This window comes from Xenopus laevis, chromosome 7L, assembly GCF_017654675.1.
Source record: "Xenopus laevis strain J_2021 chromosome 7L, Xenopus_laevis_v10.1, whole genome shotgun sequence".
Lineage (NCBI taxonomy): Eukaryota > Metazoa > Chordata > Amphibia > Anura > Pipidae > Xenopus > Xenopus laevis.
The window spans coordinates 47,626,662-47,645,045 of NC_054383.1; the positions used below are offsets into that span (position 1 = coordinate 47,626,662).

At 38.5% G+C, this 18,384-nt stretch overlaps 1 protein-coding gene across 1 annotated transcript in view; it reads right to left on the reverse strand.

Annotated features, from left to right (window-relative positions):
* The window catches only part of wapl.L (WAPL cohesin release factor L homeolog), a 54,985-nt gene that overhangs the window by 12,838 nt on the left and 23,763 nt on the right, over positions 1-18,384 (reverse strand). The window contains exons 6-14 of the mRNA XM_018225510.2: positions 18,024-18,173; positions 15,604-15,740; positions 13,967-14,078; positions 12,492-12,716; positions 6,939-7,050; positions 5,060-5,157; positions 4,291-4,367; positions 3,915-4,090; positions 104-219 (exon numbers count right to left, since the gene is read on the reverse strand). Of these exons, the coding sequence (XP_018080999.1) occupies positions 104-219; positions 3,915-4,090; positions 4,291-4,367; positions 5,060-5,157; positions 6,939-7,050; positions 12,492-12,716; positions 13,967-14,078; positions 15,604-15,740; positions 18,024-18,173 (1,203 nt within the window). The remainder of the gene's footprint in view (positions 1-103; positions 220-3,914; positions 4,091-4,290; positions 4,368-5,059; positions 5,158-6,938; positions 7,051-12,491; positions 12,717-13,966; positions 14,079-15,603; positions 15,741-18,023; positions 18,174-18,384) is intronic.

Here is an 18,384-nt window from a genome sequence, read left to right on the forward strand (position 1 = left end):
CGTCTCATGGTTACAGCACCAAAATGCCTAAAAGCACCCTAAATTGCCCCCTATGTGCCTCCCATCAGATTTGTTCTGAAGCTCAGACAATGCAAGAACTTACCAAAACACGAATATCGAATCTCTGTTCTTGAGGTAGAAACCTTGGAACCTGAAGAACACAGTTTAGTGCAGTGCTTATCAGATTGTCTTGTTCACCAGTCTTTGTGCTGCCCCATTCTGATAAAAAAAACATATATATATTTGCATTTCATAAATCTGGGAACTAACTACACAGGGTGTGAGAAATATACCAATTTTGTATTTATCCTGCATGTTGCCATCATTTGTTATAAACGAAAGCTTTAAACAGTGGCACCATCTTTTGGTCAATATTTGCACATTTTGTTGCCCTCTACAGACTAATTTTAAATGGAGGAGGACATTTGAACCAAATGTCTCACAGACAGAGCTACACTTTTATTAACTATTTATTAAAGTTAAAGTTAGAAAACATTCTCAGCTGTCTTAAAAATTAGGAAAAATAACTGCAAAAGATTTTTTGAAAAACGATATGAATACGCAAAGCTCCAAAACAGCAGCAAAATAAAATTTGAATTGCAATTTTCCACTTTGGCAGAACAGGGGTAAACAAATTGCAAGAAGTATATACAAACACTTCATCAATGGGTTGGAAAGGGATACTATGTGCAAAAGGTTTACTAAATGCAACACTGCTAAATTCCAAGGAAGGAGTATTAGACTTGAAATCATTCTACAAAGTATTATCAAGACATGTGCAGTGTACAAGGGCAAAACGTTTACAGTGCATGCAAACAGCAGCTTGCTTTTAATAGAACTTCTATGACAATACATTTGTAGTTGTCTTCATGCTTTCTACCTGAACCAGTAAACCCCCGATTCTCTAAAGAATCGTTAATGAAAGAATGGTAACAACAGTGAGGCAGCAAAATGCGATGGGTGCTGATTCACTCGGCATCCCCAGGCAGCAACTGGCGACGCTAATTTGTGGGGATGTAGAGTGAATCTGTGCCTATTGCTTGTTATTACCTATCTGCTATTAGAATTCTTAAATTTTGAGTTTATTGGTAGTAAAGTGTTACTGAAAAATTTCTTTATAAACAACATTTTTTGTGAAAATGTTCTCCTGTCCTTGAATGAGTTCTCCCTGGTGAGCTGTACTTAAAATCTTGACTTTAACATCAGATGAACGCTGCACTCTTGAAAATGCAACATAAAGTTGACCATGACCAAACACAGGCTCAGATAGGTAAATGCCGACTTTATCCAATGTTTGTCCTTGTGATTTGTTGATTGTCATGGCAAATGCAGCCTTAATGGGGAATTGTCGTCGTTTAAGTTTAAAAGGTAATTCCTGGTCAGAACTGGTAAGGTCAATTCTGGGAATCAAAACAGTATCACCGCTATGGGATCCTGTAAGCACTTCTGCCTTGATAACATTTTGTCTCATGCTCTTCACAACCCACCGTGTACCGTTACATAAACCTTGCTTAGTGTTAGGGTAGGGGCACACGGCGCGATTTCGCCGCGATTCTGCGCTGGGCGAGTTGTCGCTGCGTTTTTTAAGCCGAAATAGCTTTGCTAACTTTGGCGCTGGCGTCAATGCAAATCGCGGCGAAATCGCTGCGCTAATTCACACGTGGCGATTCTTTTTCTACTGTCGCCCGGAAACGCTCAGCGAGGCAACTTCGGACGACAATAGAAAACGAATCGCCGCGTGTGAATTAGCGCAGCGATTTCGCCGCGATTTGCATTGACGCCAGCGCCAAAGTTAGCAAAGCTATTTCGGCTTAAAAAACGCAGCGACAACTCGCTTAGCACAGAATCGCGGCGAAATCGCGCCGTGTGCCCCTACCCTTAAGGTTTCTTAACAGCATGACTATTGTTCCTACTTTGAGTATAAGATTGTGTTGTGGTAATCCAGCATTGTTGATAGTGTTTAAATATTCTAATGGGAAGTTAAGTTTCTCACTTTCGTCTTCAGAATCAATACAGTCAGTACTCAGAAAGACACAGCTTTGTCCAGGAAGTAATGCAATCACTTGGTTGTTTATCATGTCAACATCAATATTTTTTGGAGATAATATAGCCCGTTTTGCTAAAAATGGCCACCCACGCAGGTACGCAACCGGTTCCCCTCCTAGAGTGACGCTAGCGCCGCCATTAGACAAACTTGCAAAGGAGTAGCAAGATGGCCGACGCTTATACAGACTTTAGTGGGCGGATGACAAACTCGCAGAGGAGTAGCAAGATGGCCGACGCTTATACAGACTTTAGTGGGCGGATTTGGCAGTGGGCGGATGACAAAGTCGCAGAGGAGTAGCAAGATGGCCGACGCTTATACAGACTTTCGTGCAGGTACGCAACCGGTTCCCCTCCTAGAGTGACGCTAGCGCCGCCATTAGAAAAAATTGCAAAGGAGTAGCAAGATGGCCGATGCTTATACAGACTTTAGTGGGCGGATGACAAACTCGCAGAGGAGTAGCAAGATGGCCGACGCTTATACAGACTTTAGTGGGCGGATTTGGCAGTGGGCGGATGACAAAGTCGCAGAGGAGTAGCAAGATGGCCGACGCTTATACAGACTTTCGTGCAGGTACGCAACCGGTTCCCCTAGTGTGATGGTGAGCGCATCTGCCTCCCTAGATCCTAACCTTCCAGCGGTCGCCGCCTGAGTGAGCAGGAAAGAAGAGGCGGCGGGAGGCAGAAGGAGACGGTGAGCGCATCTGCCTCCCTAGATCCTAACCTTCCAGCGCATCTGCCTCCCCGATCCTAACCTGTTCTGATCCTAACCTTCCAGCACATCTGCTAATCGAAGGCCGCATCTATGTCTTTCGGCTGAAGTTGCGCGCGCATCTCATAGATCCTAACCGAAGTTGCGTGCGCATCTGCCTCCCCTCCACTCGGGACATAGATAGGCCTTCGGTTAGTATATAGGATGACTTAATACAGCAAACCATGTGTTCACTAATCGAAGTAAGCCAAATTTTGCATTAATATTAAATAAAAAGAATAATTAAAGTAATATTCACTGGGGAAGGGGGATACAAATATATTAGGAACCCTAATTCAATATAATCTCAAACCTTAGACTCTGTGCTGGTGCTCCTACATGCTGAAAAGTGCACTGGGTCAGGGTGATCCAGCAAGCCTCCAGTCTACTGGACTGCACATATACACAGTAAAATCAGAAATTGGGGATGGTGCATTGTTCTTTAAACAGGAATACCAGCCCAGGGTCTAAGGTTCGCGATAAAATTCACTGGGGGTTGCCAACCACATTGACAACCCCCCCCCCCCCCCCCCAACATGATTTTACTTTAATTTTTAAACTGAAAAATGAGAATGTAGAGAATTAAAACAATTTGTAAGGTGGTTTGAATGAGAGCCTGAATAATGAATAGAAGAGAGCCTGAACAGGAAGATACATAAAATAATGTTAAAATTGTTGCACTCATAAATCTGTGAAGATGCAAACGAGGAAGACAAAAATGCAAGAATAATTATAAATGAACATCATTTAAAGTTGCTATGAATAGGATATTCTAATATGGCCACATACTGATCCTCATATAATTTCACTTTAAATAAAACACTATCAAATGGTATGTAACGTTTATATTTCAAATACAGTTCATAAATTTGATTAATCATTTTATTGTTAATGCACATTACGGACAAATGGTAACCGATTCTAATTTGACTTTTGAGACAGTGGCACTGATATACACTGTACATCTAAATTCCCTACCATAGAATAAGAAAGGGCTTCTGTTTACATGCAAGAAAAGCAAAATGAAAATAGTAAAGAGGGGCATAACATCTGCAAAGTAAAACATCAAACATCTATATTAAAATGCACACGTAAATATGTAAAATTAAAAGCCACATACCATTATCATTAGTTAAATTAAGCAAAACACCAATGATTGACCTCATGCAGTCCTCCACAGCTTTGCCAACATTACTAGACGCATTATGGTGAGGAAGAGATTTGCTGTAGGGAATGCAGATGGTGTCCTCAGCTCTGTTATAACGCTGAATCAACTCCTCACAGTGTTGCAGTGCTCTGAGTGGTGATCAAAACAAACAAATGTAATTTGAGTAAAGTGAAATGGAAATAAAAACATTAAAGGGCACCTATCATAGCAAAATTGTATGCCCCCAACCAGAGGTGCGGCTGCGAAAAGCAGGAGGTGGGGAAAACAATCTTAAATATTATAGGTGCTCTTTAAGTTTAGGAATTCAGAAGGAATAAAATTAACTTACTTTGCTGAAGACGTAATGAGCTGTGAATCTTTGTAAGCTATTAAATAACTCTGATTTTCTGGGTTATGCACAGTTACCTGGAAAAAAATAAAAACAGGCTGAATCCAGATTTTAGCTATAAGAAAAACCTCTTATTCTAACTAAAGTCTGAGGCACACATGGTATTTTGGATAGTGTTCACAGGGAGAAGCAGAGAAGTCAGTGGCTGTGACCACCTGTACAAGAAAGCATGCTTCAGCATTCCCAGACATCTGCAGACACTTTTTTGCTGTTTTCGGTTGAAAGTTGTGGCAGGTCAAGGGTTTTAAAAGCTATGGTACTTGCCGAGAGCAGCAGAGTGGTGAAAATGCCAAATTGACATATGCTTAAAAGGCTGTATTTTACTTGAACAAGAGCATGGTCTTGCCTTAGCAGTAACCGATAGGGTACTTGTAGTAGCTAGGTCTCTTATCTGTAGTCTTCTGCATAGTTTTCATCAGGCCACACTTAGTTTAACAGTGTGTAGCATAAATGCAACATTTTTGAATAAATAAATGATTGCACTCATGTAAAAGGGATCTACCAACCTATTACCTCAAACCCTCCAAAATGAGTATGTCATTCTGTATGCATTAAAACATTTGTAACCACAAAACTTAGACGCCACAAGTCTCAATGTAACTGAGCTTAATAGAAGGCTGTGGGGCTACTGAACTAAAATCTATAATTTGTTTAATCATGTAACACTACAGCTTTTCACTAAAGAAATTAGCAAACTATGGACACTTACGCTCTCCAAGACCCGTAAACATCGTTCTGCTCCCCACAAAGAAGCAACTAATTTCTCTTCACTTTCATCACGATCAAGGTGATTAGCACATTCTTTAACTAGGAGGGGGAAAAACGGTTAGCAGAAGAGAAATAAATATTCCCTACATTTCAAGAAATTCTCATGAGGCACTGATAGTTTTGACTTATAGTCAACATGAAAAATGTTTTATTACAGCACAGACAATTTTACATTGTTATAATGCACCCTTTATACTCCCTAACACTACTAAACAATGCTGCAGTATTAAATGAATACCTTGTAAAACACACATATTAAAGTAATTAATCAAATTCCAAATGCACATATAAATCCCTGTATAATGAACAACTTCTTAGCTGTAAAATGACATACAAGAAAGTAAAGTATTCATTTGTGCAAAGCTCATTATCTCTATGTTCCAGCAAGGGGATATATTGACCCTTTAAGTTGACAGAAAGATCAAATATCTTTTATGATTCTTTGTGCATTTACAGGATGTAAATCTTTAATCTACATAGGTTTAGTATAGCTAATATTTTACAAGGGATTTTAATAAAATCTACTAAGAGATTGAGTTCAGCTGCCAACTTGGTCCACCCCTAGACAGTTGGGCAGGGACGGGGAGAGCAGGCATAGAGCTCAACCCGATCGAGCTGCAACCCACACGAGGAGCAGCGTGATAGGACCAGCCCCGTACATCACTAATACAAAGCATGAGCACAAAAAAAAAAAGTTTGCAACATGCTTTCAGCTCACTATTTCCACTGTCTGTAATGTTATCAAGAAATGGCAGTATAGATGAACTGTACAAGACAACGCAAGACCTGGAAGAGCAAGATAATTAAAGAGAGCTGTCTTATACTGTCCAGAAAAACAAACCTTTTGGCTGACACAGGAGTGATGTTGGATCGTCCTACAGAACAGAGTTGCTTGCACAAGCATGATATGCATGGAAGAATCATCAGGAGGAAGCCTAACCTGCAACCTCGTCACAAACATCACCATCGGAGGTATGCAAAACAGCATCTAGACAAGCTAGAGGCTGAGGACTGATAAAGCCATTATGTAACTCTTTGGCCACAATAATTAAAGTTTTGTTTGGAGGGGGAAAAAAATAGCATTTGATAAAAAAACAAAACAAAACAAGAAACACTGTACACGTGTAAAGGGAAAATGGATTCCACTAAATATGCACTAATGTTGCTGTGGTTTTTGCCAAAGGGAATGTTATTAAATACTGACTAACTAGGGTGTGCAAACTTTTGGACATGCAACAAATCACATTTTCTTTGTTCCTATGTTTTGCAAATAGATTTTAACACAGAGATGCTGATTTTCACTTACCAAATATAAATATTTAATTTGGCAAGGGGTGTACAAAACGTTTGCATTCAGCCGTATGTGGCTGGGGAATGGGCATATTAGAAAATATAGTCTGAAGCCTTCTGTACTCAATACACCAATATAGCCCTATTTTTATCCGATATCTGGTTCTGGGCAATCTGACCAACCTATTTAGGCTAAATTGGGCTAAGATCTGCTCATATGTATGTATGTATGTATGTATGTATGTATGTATGTATGTATGTATGTATGTATGTATGTATGATCATCTTAAGGGTTTATTATATTATTTCACTATCCTTGCTCAGAGCTAAAACTATATTTTGCTTCTTTCTAATAAACATATATTAGTTATTTTCAATTGATGTAAAGTTATTTGTACATTTAATTGCTATTAATAAATCATAATTTTTCTTCAATAGCCATATTATTAATAATAGGGTTTGGAAAAAAAAATAAGAGTGTGCAAACTGAAGTGCTATGGGGTTTGTAAAATCAAATGAAAAGAACATACCTTTGTCCACAATATGATCAAGACCACCTAAAAGTCTTAGCTCCTCTTTAAACCAGTCTCCTGCTCGTTTTGATGTGAGAGATAACAACGTTTCCATTGCCAAGTGACCAGCCTGTGTTGTGGACAAAACGTCAAATTAACAGGTAAATAAAACATAAAAAAACAATCACTCGTAGGAATATGTCATTTTATTTAACTGCCATAGAACATACAGCGTTGGCCTGACTGCCTCACACTGCAGATTCTAGGTTCCCATTCTACTTTCTGTAATAGTGAAAATGTGTTGACTAGCCGTAACTTAGATCATAAAAATTACGATTTGTGAATAAAAGGCTCTGCTTAACCGATCACAGCCTTTCAAATGTATGGAGATTGGAGAGCCCGTATCAATACTGAGATTTTTACTTCATGAAGAAGGAGGAATGTCTTCAAATATATTGGAAAATATCCCATCTACTTTAATGTTGTTGCCCCAAACTCCTTTGTTAGATGTTCCTTCTTCCCTGTGCCTTGTTAGGGCCTGATCAATTATTGGCACTGTAAATCATAGCAAAAACCTGGTCTTGCACTCAAGACCAGTGTATCCATTTTCAGGATCATAGGTGGTATGAATGTTATTTTTTGTGAAAATGGTTTGTAAAGCTCCCCATAGACGCGACGATTCTTCTTGCCGAACGACCGATTTTAGGGAAGCCCGACCAATCCTTCGAAATTATCGTGCGGTTAGTGGGATTCGAACGTACATCTTATGATTTTTCGGCCGACATCGGTCAGGAAATTGATCGGCCAGGTCAAAAAATCTTTGTCGGTCCCAGTGCAATCTATCTATGTTTGCAGGGCCAAGCAGGCAGCTCCCCTTTGTTTTCCTGGCAGGATCAGGATCTGATCTTTTAAAAATCTCAACATCTATGGCCAGCTTGAATGTTGGCCCTTTGTTGGGAAGGGCTGTCTATTATGCAGGGGTTTATATATGAGCTGATACTTCAGATTAAAAATACCTGCACACCTAGGCTGGCTGCCTATTTTCAGGGGTTGTAAGACAATTTATTTTCTGAAGTAGACAGATTATTACCAGGTTCACAGGGGGGTACAGGAAAAGATAAATAGGTATTCACATTTTTGTAGTGAAGCATGAAAATATTGCTGCTGCCAGTCAGAACTGTGTCTGCTTTTATAAATCATGATAATACCCTTTGCATTTAAAGGCTTGCTAATTTCCAAAATGTCTATCAAGCTGTGGTCACATTCGACTACCCATCTATGTACTCTTCATAGCTATTATTCTAGGCAACGATGGATGTATGCTGCATCAGATTGGTAAATTAAAGATTTCACTGTAAGATAGTTCACACATTAACATGAGAGCTAGGCTAGTAAAACAGAAGTCTCCACTATTTTTGAATGGATTTACAATGCAATTTTTGTACTCTGATGCCAGGTAATGTATGAGGGATTCACTGCTCGAATTTCTATTAAATTTGTGGGGAAAAGAAAGTGAGCAAGTGAGATCATTTAAGCTACGTCACAACTTCATGTAACCCTAATTAAATGGGAATACTTTGGGTACTGTTCACTATACACTATAATGGGTCCTTACACATGTTTTTTTGGCACAGTAAATGTGCCTATATTTTAACTATTCAAGCTCCAGTAACACTATATGTGTGATTTTTTTTACTTGGTATTCATACTCTTATACTTAGTATCATCCAATAGCTTCAAATAAACTATTTATTCATGACAAATGGTATTCATTCTATAGTGGAGAGTGTTTTGTGTACATGCACAAAATTGTACATCTGTATAATTAAGTAAAAAGTAGAGAAGCACCTGCTTTATTCGCAGGTTTCCCAAAAGACAGGTTAATGTACAATTTCACATATGCAAAAAGGGCATTTTTGCCGACACCACAAGAGACTGGTCCACTGACAGTTGCAATATCTAGGAAAGCTGCTCTTTGTAAATGCCTCAGCCACTATAAGGCTATGGGCATATGGAGCATTGGCTCCGCTGCTCTCAGCTTGTTTTTTTTCTACAGGCTGAGAGAAGCGGATCTGCTCTTTTTTTGTAGTTCCATTTATCTGCACTCAGATGGAAGCTTTATTTTTCAGTGCAGATAAACGGAGCTGGGGAAGGGAGTGGATCTACTTCTCCTGCAGGCTGAGAGGAGCGGAGCCAATGCTCCTTTGGCCTTAAGTCAACACAGTTAAGTAAAGGCAAAGTTTTATTCACAGTCTCTGTGCATTTCTACCCAGCTCTCTTAGCTTGCCCTCAAGTTCCTGGTCAATAGCTCACTCCAAGCCCTACCCTCTTTTAAGTATCAGGCACAATTCCTGTCATGGCTTTTAAACTTTACTGAACAAAGATATTTTTTCTTACCATATGCTCTGTCACATGGAGCATTCTAAAAATAAACAGTTAGGTCAATAAATATTTGGACAGAGACAACTTTTGTTCTAATTTTGGTTCTGTACATTACCACAATGAATTTCCTTTTGACGATTACAATAGGTATAGTTTTTTTCAAGTATATTAATCAGGGGCAGTTAATAGTCACTTTTACCTCAAGGACAAGAAAATTAAAAGGTAGTTCAAAATATTTTGTATCATTAGTGGTTTTCAGTTCATTGGGTGAAAAAAATGCACAGGACCACCCCTTGATTTGTTTAAATGGCATTATGCAGATTACCACCATTATAAAAAAACAACCAGACCTTAGAATGCACTACAGATATGTGCAGCTGCCAGTAAAATAAACAAGGCCAGTGCCTACGGTCTGCTTAGCCAGAAAACCCAGTTGACTCTCCCTGTGAGCCGTTACTCAAGGCTGCAAGTGAGAAAACACTTTTGCAAGAATTTTGGGAATCTAAATAAATCTATTTTTCATGCAAATCATCTACCACAAGCCCAACATAAAAAGTGAAGCAGGTTTTAGCACTAGAAAAGTACAAATAAATTGGCATGACTTGTTATGAAAGTACTTTTATCTGGTGACTGTCTAGATAAATTTCTATTGTATACATACAGTAATTCATTATCCCTTTTAAAACACAATATTCAATTAAAATTAAATACAGTGTATGTTTTTTATTTACGTGCTTTAAAGGGCAAGTCAACCCCAAAATAATAATTTGCTTAATAAGAGAAAACATTATTCTAAGCAAATATATTTAATTAAAATATTACAAACAAAAAGTTATTTGTAAAAACAATTGCTATTGAAATCAGTATTTGCTTTACTCCTGGTTGTTACTGTTTAAAATATGTTGCAAACGTCTTCATTCCCCAGCAAAGATAGGCCTGTTAATCAGCTGCCTTGTCTTACATTGTATCTACAGTCTGAGCCAACACTGCTTTCATTAACAATACAAATAAACTTGAAAATCATCACAAATTTGTAATGACTGTATAGTGGAAAGTTGCTCAGAATTATGTTGTCTGTTAAAATGTATATTTTGGGGTTGACTTGCCCTTTAAATAAACTAAACAAAATATTCTTACAGAAAGCTGTCTTTCATTTAAGATGCATACAAAAGGTATGATTTCTTAGGCTATGGCCACACCATGCGATCTCGGCCACCTGAGAATCCACTCCCCACGCTCCTCCTCTGCCTGAACTGGAGCGTAATGTTTCCTGGTGCAGGCAGAGCAGCAGCACAGGAGCAGCGGGGGGAGCAGATTCTAGACCTGCTTTTCTCCGCAGGCTAAGATCCATATGTTGTAGGCCCTAGCCTTATTTTTCAATAAGAAATATGTGCTACCAAAATGACCATAATAAAACAAACAAAAAGTAAATGTTATCTGATGAACACTCATTCATTTATGAAATTAAAAAACATGCACAACATTATCTTCAGCCTCCTTTATTCTTCTATTCCAGAAGTAATGTTCCCACATGGTGCTTCATCTGTCATTACTACCAATGCCTTAAAACGACTGCTGCTTAAGCAATTAACAGCATGATATACAGTGGTGTGAAAAACTATTTGCCTCCTTCCTGATTTCTTATTCTTTTGCATGTTTGTCACACAAAATGTTTCTGATCATCAAACACATTTAACTATTAGTCAAAGATAACAAAAGTAAACACAAAATGCAGTTTTTAAATGAGTGTTTTAAATGGGTTTTTATTATTTAGGGAGAAAAGAAATCCAAACCTGTGTGAAAAAGTAATTGCCCCCTGAACCTCATAACTGGTTGGGCCACCCTTAGCAGCAATAACTGCAATCGAGCGTTTGCGATAACTTGCAGCGAGTCTTTTACAGCGCTCTGGAGGAATTTTGGCCCACTCATCTTTGCAGAATTGTTGTAATTCAGCTTTATTTGAGGGTTTTCTAGCATGAACCGCCTTTTTAAGGTCATGCCACAACATCTCAATAGGATTCAGGTCAGGACTTTGACTAGGCCACTCCAAAGTCTTCATTTTGTTTTTGTTCAGCCATTCAGAGGTGGATTTGCTGGTGTGTTTTGGGTCATTGTCTTGCTGCAGCAACCAAGATCGCTTCAGCTTGAGTTGATGAACAGATGGCCGGACATTCCCCTTAGGATTTTTTGGTAGACAGTAGAATTCATGGTTCCATCTATCACAGCAAGTCTTCCAGGTCCTGAAGCAGCAAAACAACCCCAGACCATCACACTACAACCACCATATTTTACTGTTGGTATGTTGTTCTTTTTCTGAAATGCTGTGTTACTTTTACGCCAGATGTAACGGGACGCGCACCTTCCAAAAAGTTCAACTTTTGTCTCGTCGGTCCACAAGGTATTTTCCCAAAAGTCTTGGCAATCATTGAGATGTTTTTTAGCAAAATTGAGACGAGCCTTAATGTTCTTTTTGCTTAAAAGTGGTTTGCGCCTTGGAAATCTGCCATGCAGGCCGTTTTTGCCCAGTCTCTTTCTTATGGTGGAGTCGTGAACACTGACCTTAATTGAGGCAAGTGAGGCCTGCAGTTCTTTAGATGTTGTCCTGGGGTCTTTTGTGGCCTCTCGGATGAGTTGTCTCTGCGCTCTTGGGGTAATTTTGGTCGGCCCGCCACTCCTGGGAAGGTTCACCACTGTTCCATGTTTTTGCCATTTGTGGATAATGGCTCTCACTGTGGTTCGCTGGAGTCCCAAAGCTTTAGAAATGGCTTTATAACCTTTGAAATTGAACTCAGGTGTGATAAACCACAGTTAAGTTATTTTTTAACAAGGGGGGCAATCACTTTTTCACACAGGCCCATGTAGATTTGGAGTTTTTTTTCTCCCTTAATAACGTAAACCTTCATTTAAAAACTGCATTTTGTGTTCAATTATGTTATCTTTGACTAATAGTTAACGGTTTTTGATGAGCAGAAACATTTAAGTGTGACAAACATGCAAAAGAATAAGAAATCAGGAAGGGGGCAAATAGTTTTTCACACCACTGTATACATACAATATGCAAAACGGAAAACTGAGTGGGAGTGTGTGGAGGGAGTTTGATCTACTTATGAGTTCATAACAATAATAGTTATGGAAAAGAAGTATATTCTAATTGTCACAAAGGAATGAACAACCCCAATAAGAACTTACCGTTATGTTTTCCAAATCTAAATGCTTGTTGTGGACTGTTTCACACAGTTTGCGTATTTTCTCTTTGATTTTATTCATTTCTTTCTCATTCATTTGTCTGGCTGAGTTGTCTTGCTCCATTTCTAAAAGTCGGATCATAAGATCCAAGCTCGCCCTGTCTAGGTCCATGTTTAAGCGATCCCTGCTCAGTATATACATCAGTGCAGCAGTGCAAAGTGCTAAATTCTAATATTGGGGGGGAAGGGGAAAACAACAGGTGTAAGCAAGCACATAAAAGAAATGCCCACAAAGAAAACATTTACCATTACTTATTTCAAACACACAATAAGGTAGCCCAGCAAGAGAGAAGTTGATCACCTTTCATAATATTATTCTTGTTAGACTGAGGTCTGCCATTTAATAATAATCAGCTTACGTTCTGCACTGTTGAACTCTTAGAATCACTCAGAGGAAAAAATGTGGGGTAAGTCATACAGACAATGATGTGCCGATTCAGTGACAGATGTACCACATCATCAATTAAATTGCTACTGACGAGTTCCAATAAATATAAGGAATGCTGAGGGAAGCTTAGGGGCACTTTTGATGGAAACAAAAGGTACATGGGGGAATGTAATAAAAGTCTTTGAAGTAAAAAAATATTCTTAATGTGAAAAAGTTATGCCTCTTTCTTGAACAAATTTTCCTTTGTGTGAATTTAATATAGCTTTTGTGGACCCGGAAACTGTTTAGCGACCACTTCTGATATAGTTAGCACCAGTGCGCACTGAATGTAATAAAACTTCTTACTGAAAAAGTTATGTTTGCTACAAAAGATTACGACACCTTCAAGCACATCTTAAACGTGGGCAATGCGCAATAAAAAATTGGCAATGCGCAATAAAAATTTGCAATACAATAACAGTTTGAGGAAGAATATTACACTTTGAAATGCAAATTTTTATTCTTGTATGTAAACTGTTTTGCTCTTTGCGACTTTTATTACATTTCCTCAGCAGTCTGCAAAATTAGTTAATTTTGATACTTTTTTATAGCATTGGGCCACTATAACTTTAAAACCTTCATTTATCTTTAAGGATGATGTAAATTCTGGTGGAGGGCTACACCTAGTTCACTTGCTTTCAGTTCAGCTCAAATGTAAGAAGCAGATCACCTTTAAGATAATTTTTAGTACATTATCAAGGGTTTTCTACACAATCCACCACAATCGATTTAACATTTAAGCAAAAGATATAAATGTAAACCACAGTTTAAAATTTAACAAAACTGGCATGTATAACTAATGGACTTTTTTATAAAGCACTACGAGTACCAAAAAAGAGAGTGAACCTCCTTTTGTTGGTAGTTTTTATACGTAACTGTGCCCTTCAGTGATCAAAGAGGCAAATCACCTAATGCTGCGACAACCACAGGTCTTGAACAGAGTGTGAAAATCTCTGTTATAAAGTATAACTGTGTTACACATTAAAAAGTACCTGGTGTTGCTGACTATCATCCAGTGTTTTAAAGACCATGGCTACCATCCCATGCGCTCTCAGATGCATTCGGAAACTTGGCATGGCACATTTTGTCGCCAGGCTTATTACACTGTAAAAAGGAGACATAGATATATATATATCAACAGTACAAAAATTACACGACAGAGACAACAAAAGAAAAATATTTAATCTAAAAAAAACAAAAAAACAAGATACTAAATAAAAATATCCTATGGCATGGTTTCATGATATGAAGCCTCTTTTAAAGTTAGAGAAGTCTACTGTAAATTGTTCTATTATATCTTGCTACAAATCCCAGCTGCGGAAGTAGTCCTAAACCTCAGAATATATCAGAATTACAAGACCAGCACTCTAAGGGGGTTATTTATGACAGGCCGAGTTTGTGAGAACTTGAATGTTTTCTGATTTATGAAAAAACTTGAAAGGGAAACAGTCAAATCTGTGAATTTGGGGCGAAAAACTTGAATACTCTAATTTATTGAGTTTTATGTGATAAAAAAACTCGAATTGCTCGAATTGATCTAGTTTATCGAATGAAACCCACCAAAAAATACCCAAACATCATGAAGGCTACAAACATCTTCAAATTGTTCAAGGGAACTCTGCCATTGACTTCTACATGACCTTGCCAGGTTTTCGCTGGAGTATTTTCAGATTCAAGCTATTTCCACCTTCAGGGATAATAAATCTAGAAAATTCAAGTTTTGACTGAAAAATAGCCTAGAAAACAAGCATTTTTTGAGTGGAAAAAAAACTCGACCTTTAATAAATAACCCCCTTAGGATCACTCTCAATATATAGATAGTATAGCACTGTATCAATCTATATAACGGTATTTTATCATGTGCTCTAAATAGCAATATATTGCAGGCAAAACTTTGCTAATGCCAACTGATGCAGCTGCACAAATACAAAAATGTGACTTTAATATAACTTAATATGATCTGGTTCAATGATATTAATCTTATATCCCCACTCGTCATTTTGCCAGCAATTAGTTATCTGCTTCAACTGATGCAAGAGAACAAAAAAAATCCAACAGTATAATTTAAATAATAAAAAAACAAAGAGCCACAGTTCCACAATGATCTATCTGAAAGTGGCCTATATAAACACTCTGCAAATCCAAATTCCTATAGCACACATACAGTTTTTATATACACTATGTAAGTTGATGCTTTTTCTGGTCCTCTCTCTCCATTGCATTCCTTCTCTCTTCAGTGAGCTATAGTTCTAACTGCCCCATATGTTTTAACGGTCAGCCCTTGAAAGCTAACAGGGAGAACTGCAGAACAGATACTCAAAAGTTACATAACTAAAGGAGGGCAAAATAAAGCAGCAAATGAAATATATAACTGTGGAGGTTTCAACATTTTCGGATACACTGGTTACACACCTTGCTTTGGAAAACACTGTGTGGACACAGTTATATTGAACTCACGTTTTTGGTGATACACAACTACAATTGGCACAAGTGAAGTTTTGAGGTGCAATATATGGAACTTCAAAGTCAAGGAGAACAACAACAGTGAATATGGTCAAGGTATAAACCCAAAAGCATGCATGCACAGATATATCTATTGGCACTGTATAGGAAGGCATACATATCTTACCTAAGGCAACGTGTGTTTATGGGCTGACTGCTTTTAAGCCCACTTAGAAGATATTCAATATCATCAGTGAATTCTTGATTCTCTCCAAATTCTACAACATCATTGAAGTGCTTTACATGCTGAACTACCGTATATAACTAGGAAAAAAAAGTTAAAGAACCAGCAGATTAAATATAGTATACATAAACTTGAGTTACCATACACAGACACCAGGCCAAATCATTAGCACCTTAGAAGAAGATGCACAAACTATAAATTTCATGTAGGTGTTCATATATACATTAGACAAATACGGAGGGGGGGCCTCTACAATATTTTTTTTATAAATGGACTTGCACTGGCCAGAGATTAGTTGCCCTGCAATTAATCTCCTCTAGCACAGACAACAAATTTCCTCTGAATGATTTCCCACCAGCAATAATGTTATCTGCGGTGTGAAAGCATGCAGGACAACTATAGTCACTTCAGGGCAATTAATCTCTTTGTGTGTCAGGGCCCTTAACCGTCATCGTACAAATTGTGTATGTGCATCACCAGCTTTAGTCTTCATTCATTAGCTTGTGTAACCTAGCTTGTATGTGAGCACAATGAATAGTAAGAGTCAGGGGAAGCCTCTAGTTTTTAAAAAGTACCAGTTTAATTCAGAGATGCACCAAACCAACTATTTTAGGATTTAGCTAGCCTGGTGCTAGGGTTCGGCATGTGGTGGAACAAGTGGACAGTTTATTGGGAGGGGCTGGGGAAGACCTGGTAGTCTTGGTACACACAGGTACCAATGAGAAAGTTAGAGGAGTTGGTGAAGTCCTCAAGAACGATTTTAAAAAACTAGGTGCAAAGTTTAGGGCGAGGACTTCCAAGGTAATTTTCTCAGAGATATTACATGTGCAACAAGCATCGTTAAGAAGACAGCGGGAGCTTAATGCGTGGCTTAGCGATTGGTGTAGGGAGGAGGGTTTTGAAGAACTGGTCTAATTTCTCAATCTGCTACAAGCTCTTTGCTAGGGATAGGCTGCACCTTAATGATAACGCAGCTGTTATGTGGGAGAAGATGGCTAGAGGGTTGGAGATTTTAACTAAGCAGGGGGGGGGGGTTCAGTAAAGGATACTGTGGAAGACCAGTTAATGAGGTAGTGGGCAAAGGAAGGTAAAATGGGGGAGGTCATTTGGTTGAGGGTACTTTTAAGGGGAGGGAGGACCACAAGTCATATGTTCATTATGGTACCAGTATTAAATGTGTGTTTGCAAATGCAAGGAGACTGACTGGTAAAATGAGAGAGCTGGAGGTGCTGATGCTGGAGGGAAAATATGATGTGATAGGTGTGGTCGAAAACATGGCTGAATGAGTCGCACGTCTGGGCAGTTAATATCAGTGGCTATACTTTGTTTCGGAGGGACAGGGGCAACAGAAAAGGAGGAGGGGTATGTCTGTTTGTTAGGCAGGATTTAAAAGCTTATGTAAAGGAGGAGGTGATGTTAGAAAAGAAGGGGCGGAATTCTTATGGGTAGAGTTCTTCACAAATTGTAAAGAGTCCAGCAAATTAATTGTAGGGTTATGCTATAGACCCCCTAATGTAAGTGAGGAGGAGGTGGCTAAGCTACTGATGCAAATAGAAAAAGGCTGCTAGTTTGGCCAAAGTAATCATAATGGGGGATTTTAATTACCCAGATATTGACTTGAGCAACAGTACTGCCAGGTCAGTTAATGGGAACAAGTTTATAAACTTGTTGCGTGACAATTTTATGGCACAAGTCGTTTAAGAGCCAACCAGAAAAAATGCTGGATCTAGATCATAAGCACTGTCAAGAACGTTATATATATTTGAATTGTTGCCCATTATACCACCCATTGCTTTAATATACTGCTTAACCAGCTGTGTGGCAACTAATGACGGATACAATATGTGCTGTGGCATAGATGCATGAATAATAAGTTGAATGTCGACATGTCATACTCCTTATAGACAGATTTGTCTTGTATCTCACAGCAGTATAAATATTACTCAATAACTTGCACAAGTTTTCACACTGTACAGTATACGCTCCTCCCACCTGATTTATTTAAATCGGTTGTGTGGTTTAGTAATCCAAGGAGAGGGATCCCTCCTCCCATGCGTAGCACCTTTGTTTTTAAACTTGTTTTTAATTGATACTTGGGGCATGGTTGTGAATAAATATTGCCTTTTTAGAAATATTGCTTGTATTAATTATGACATTTTGCTATTCAGGGATAACGTCTTGGAGGTTAAGTCCCTTTTTCAGGTTAAGATATTTTGAACTTAGTTGCTTGTGGACACTCCTTGGGCTCATATCTCTTATGATTATTATCTGTTTTCTTGCTTGTTTACATTTAAAGCTAGACTCTAAAATATTAATTTTGAACCATAACAGGAGGAAAAACAAAAAAAGATACAAGCACTCACTTCTTTGTGCTCCTTCCTGCATTTTAGTGCTGTCACAATATCCTGATAAGGTCGTGTCGGAATTGTAACAGTTTTTATCACTTTAGGAGGAGGTGCTGGAGCCTTAAACACCCCGTCATCTTTTGTGCATGGTGCATCTGATGGCTTTGCCTAAAAATATAAAGGTCGGTGTAAATTGCAGAATATAGCCAATTTGCAGCATCACTTGCTGTCTGGCAAGCAGGAAAAGACTCAGACCTGTGCATGCAAAAACATGAAACCAGAAAATTAGTCCACTGTTTTTATTAAGTCTAAAGTTGGCCAGGAGGCGTTCCGACGGGCCTCCCTGATTGATATTAGTCCAAAATTCGGGCAGATATCG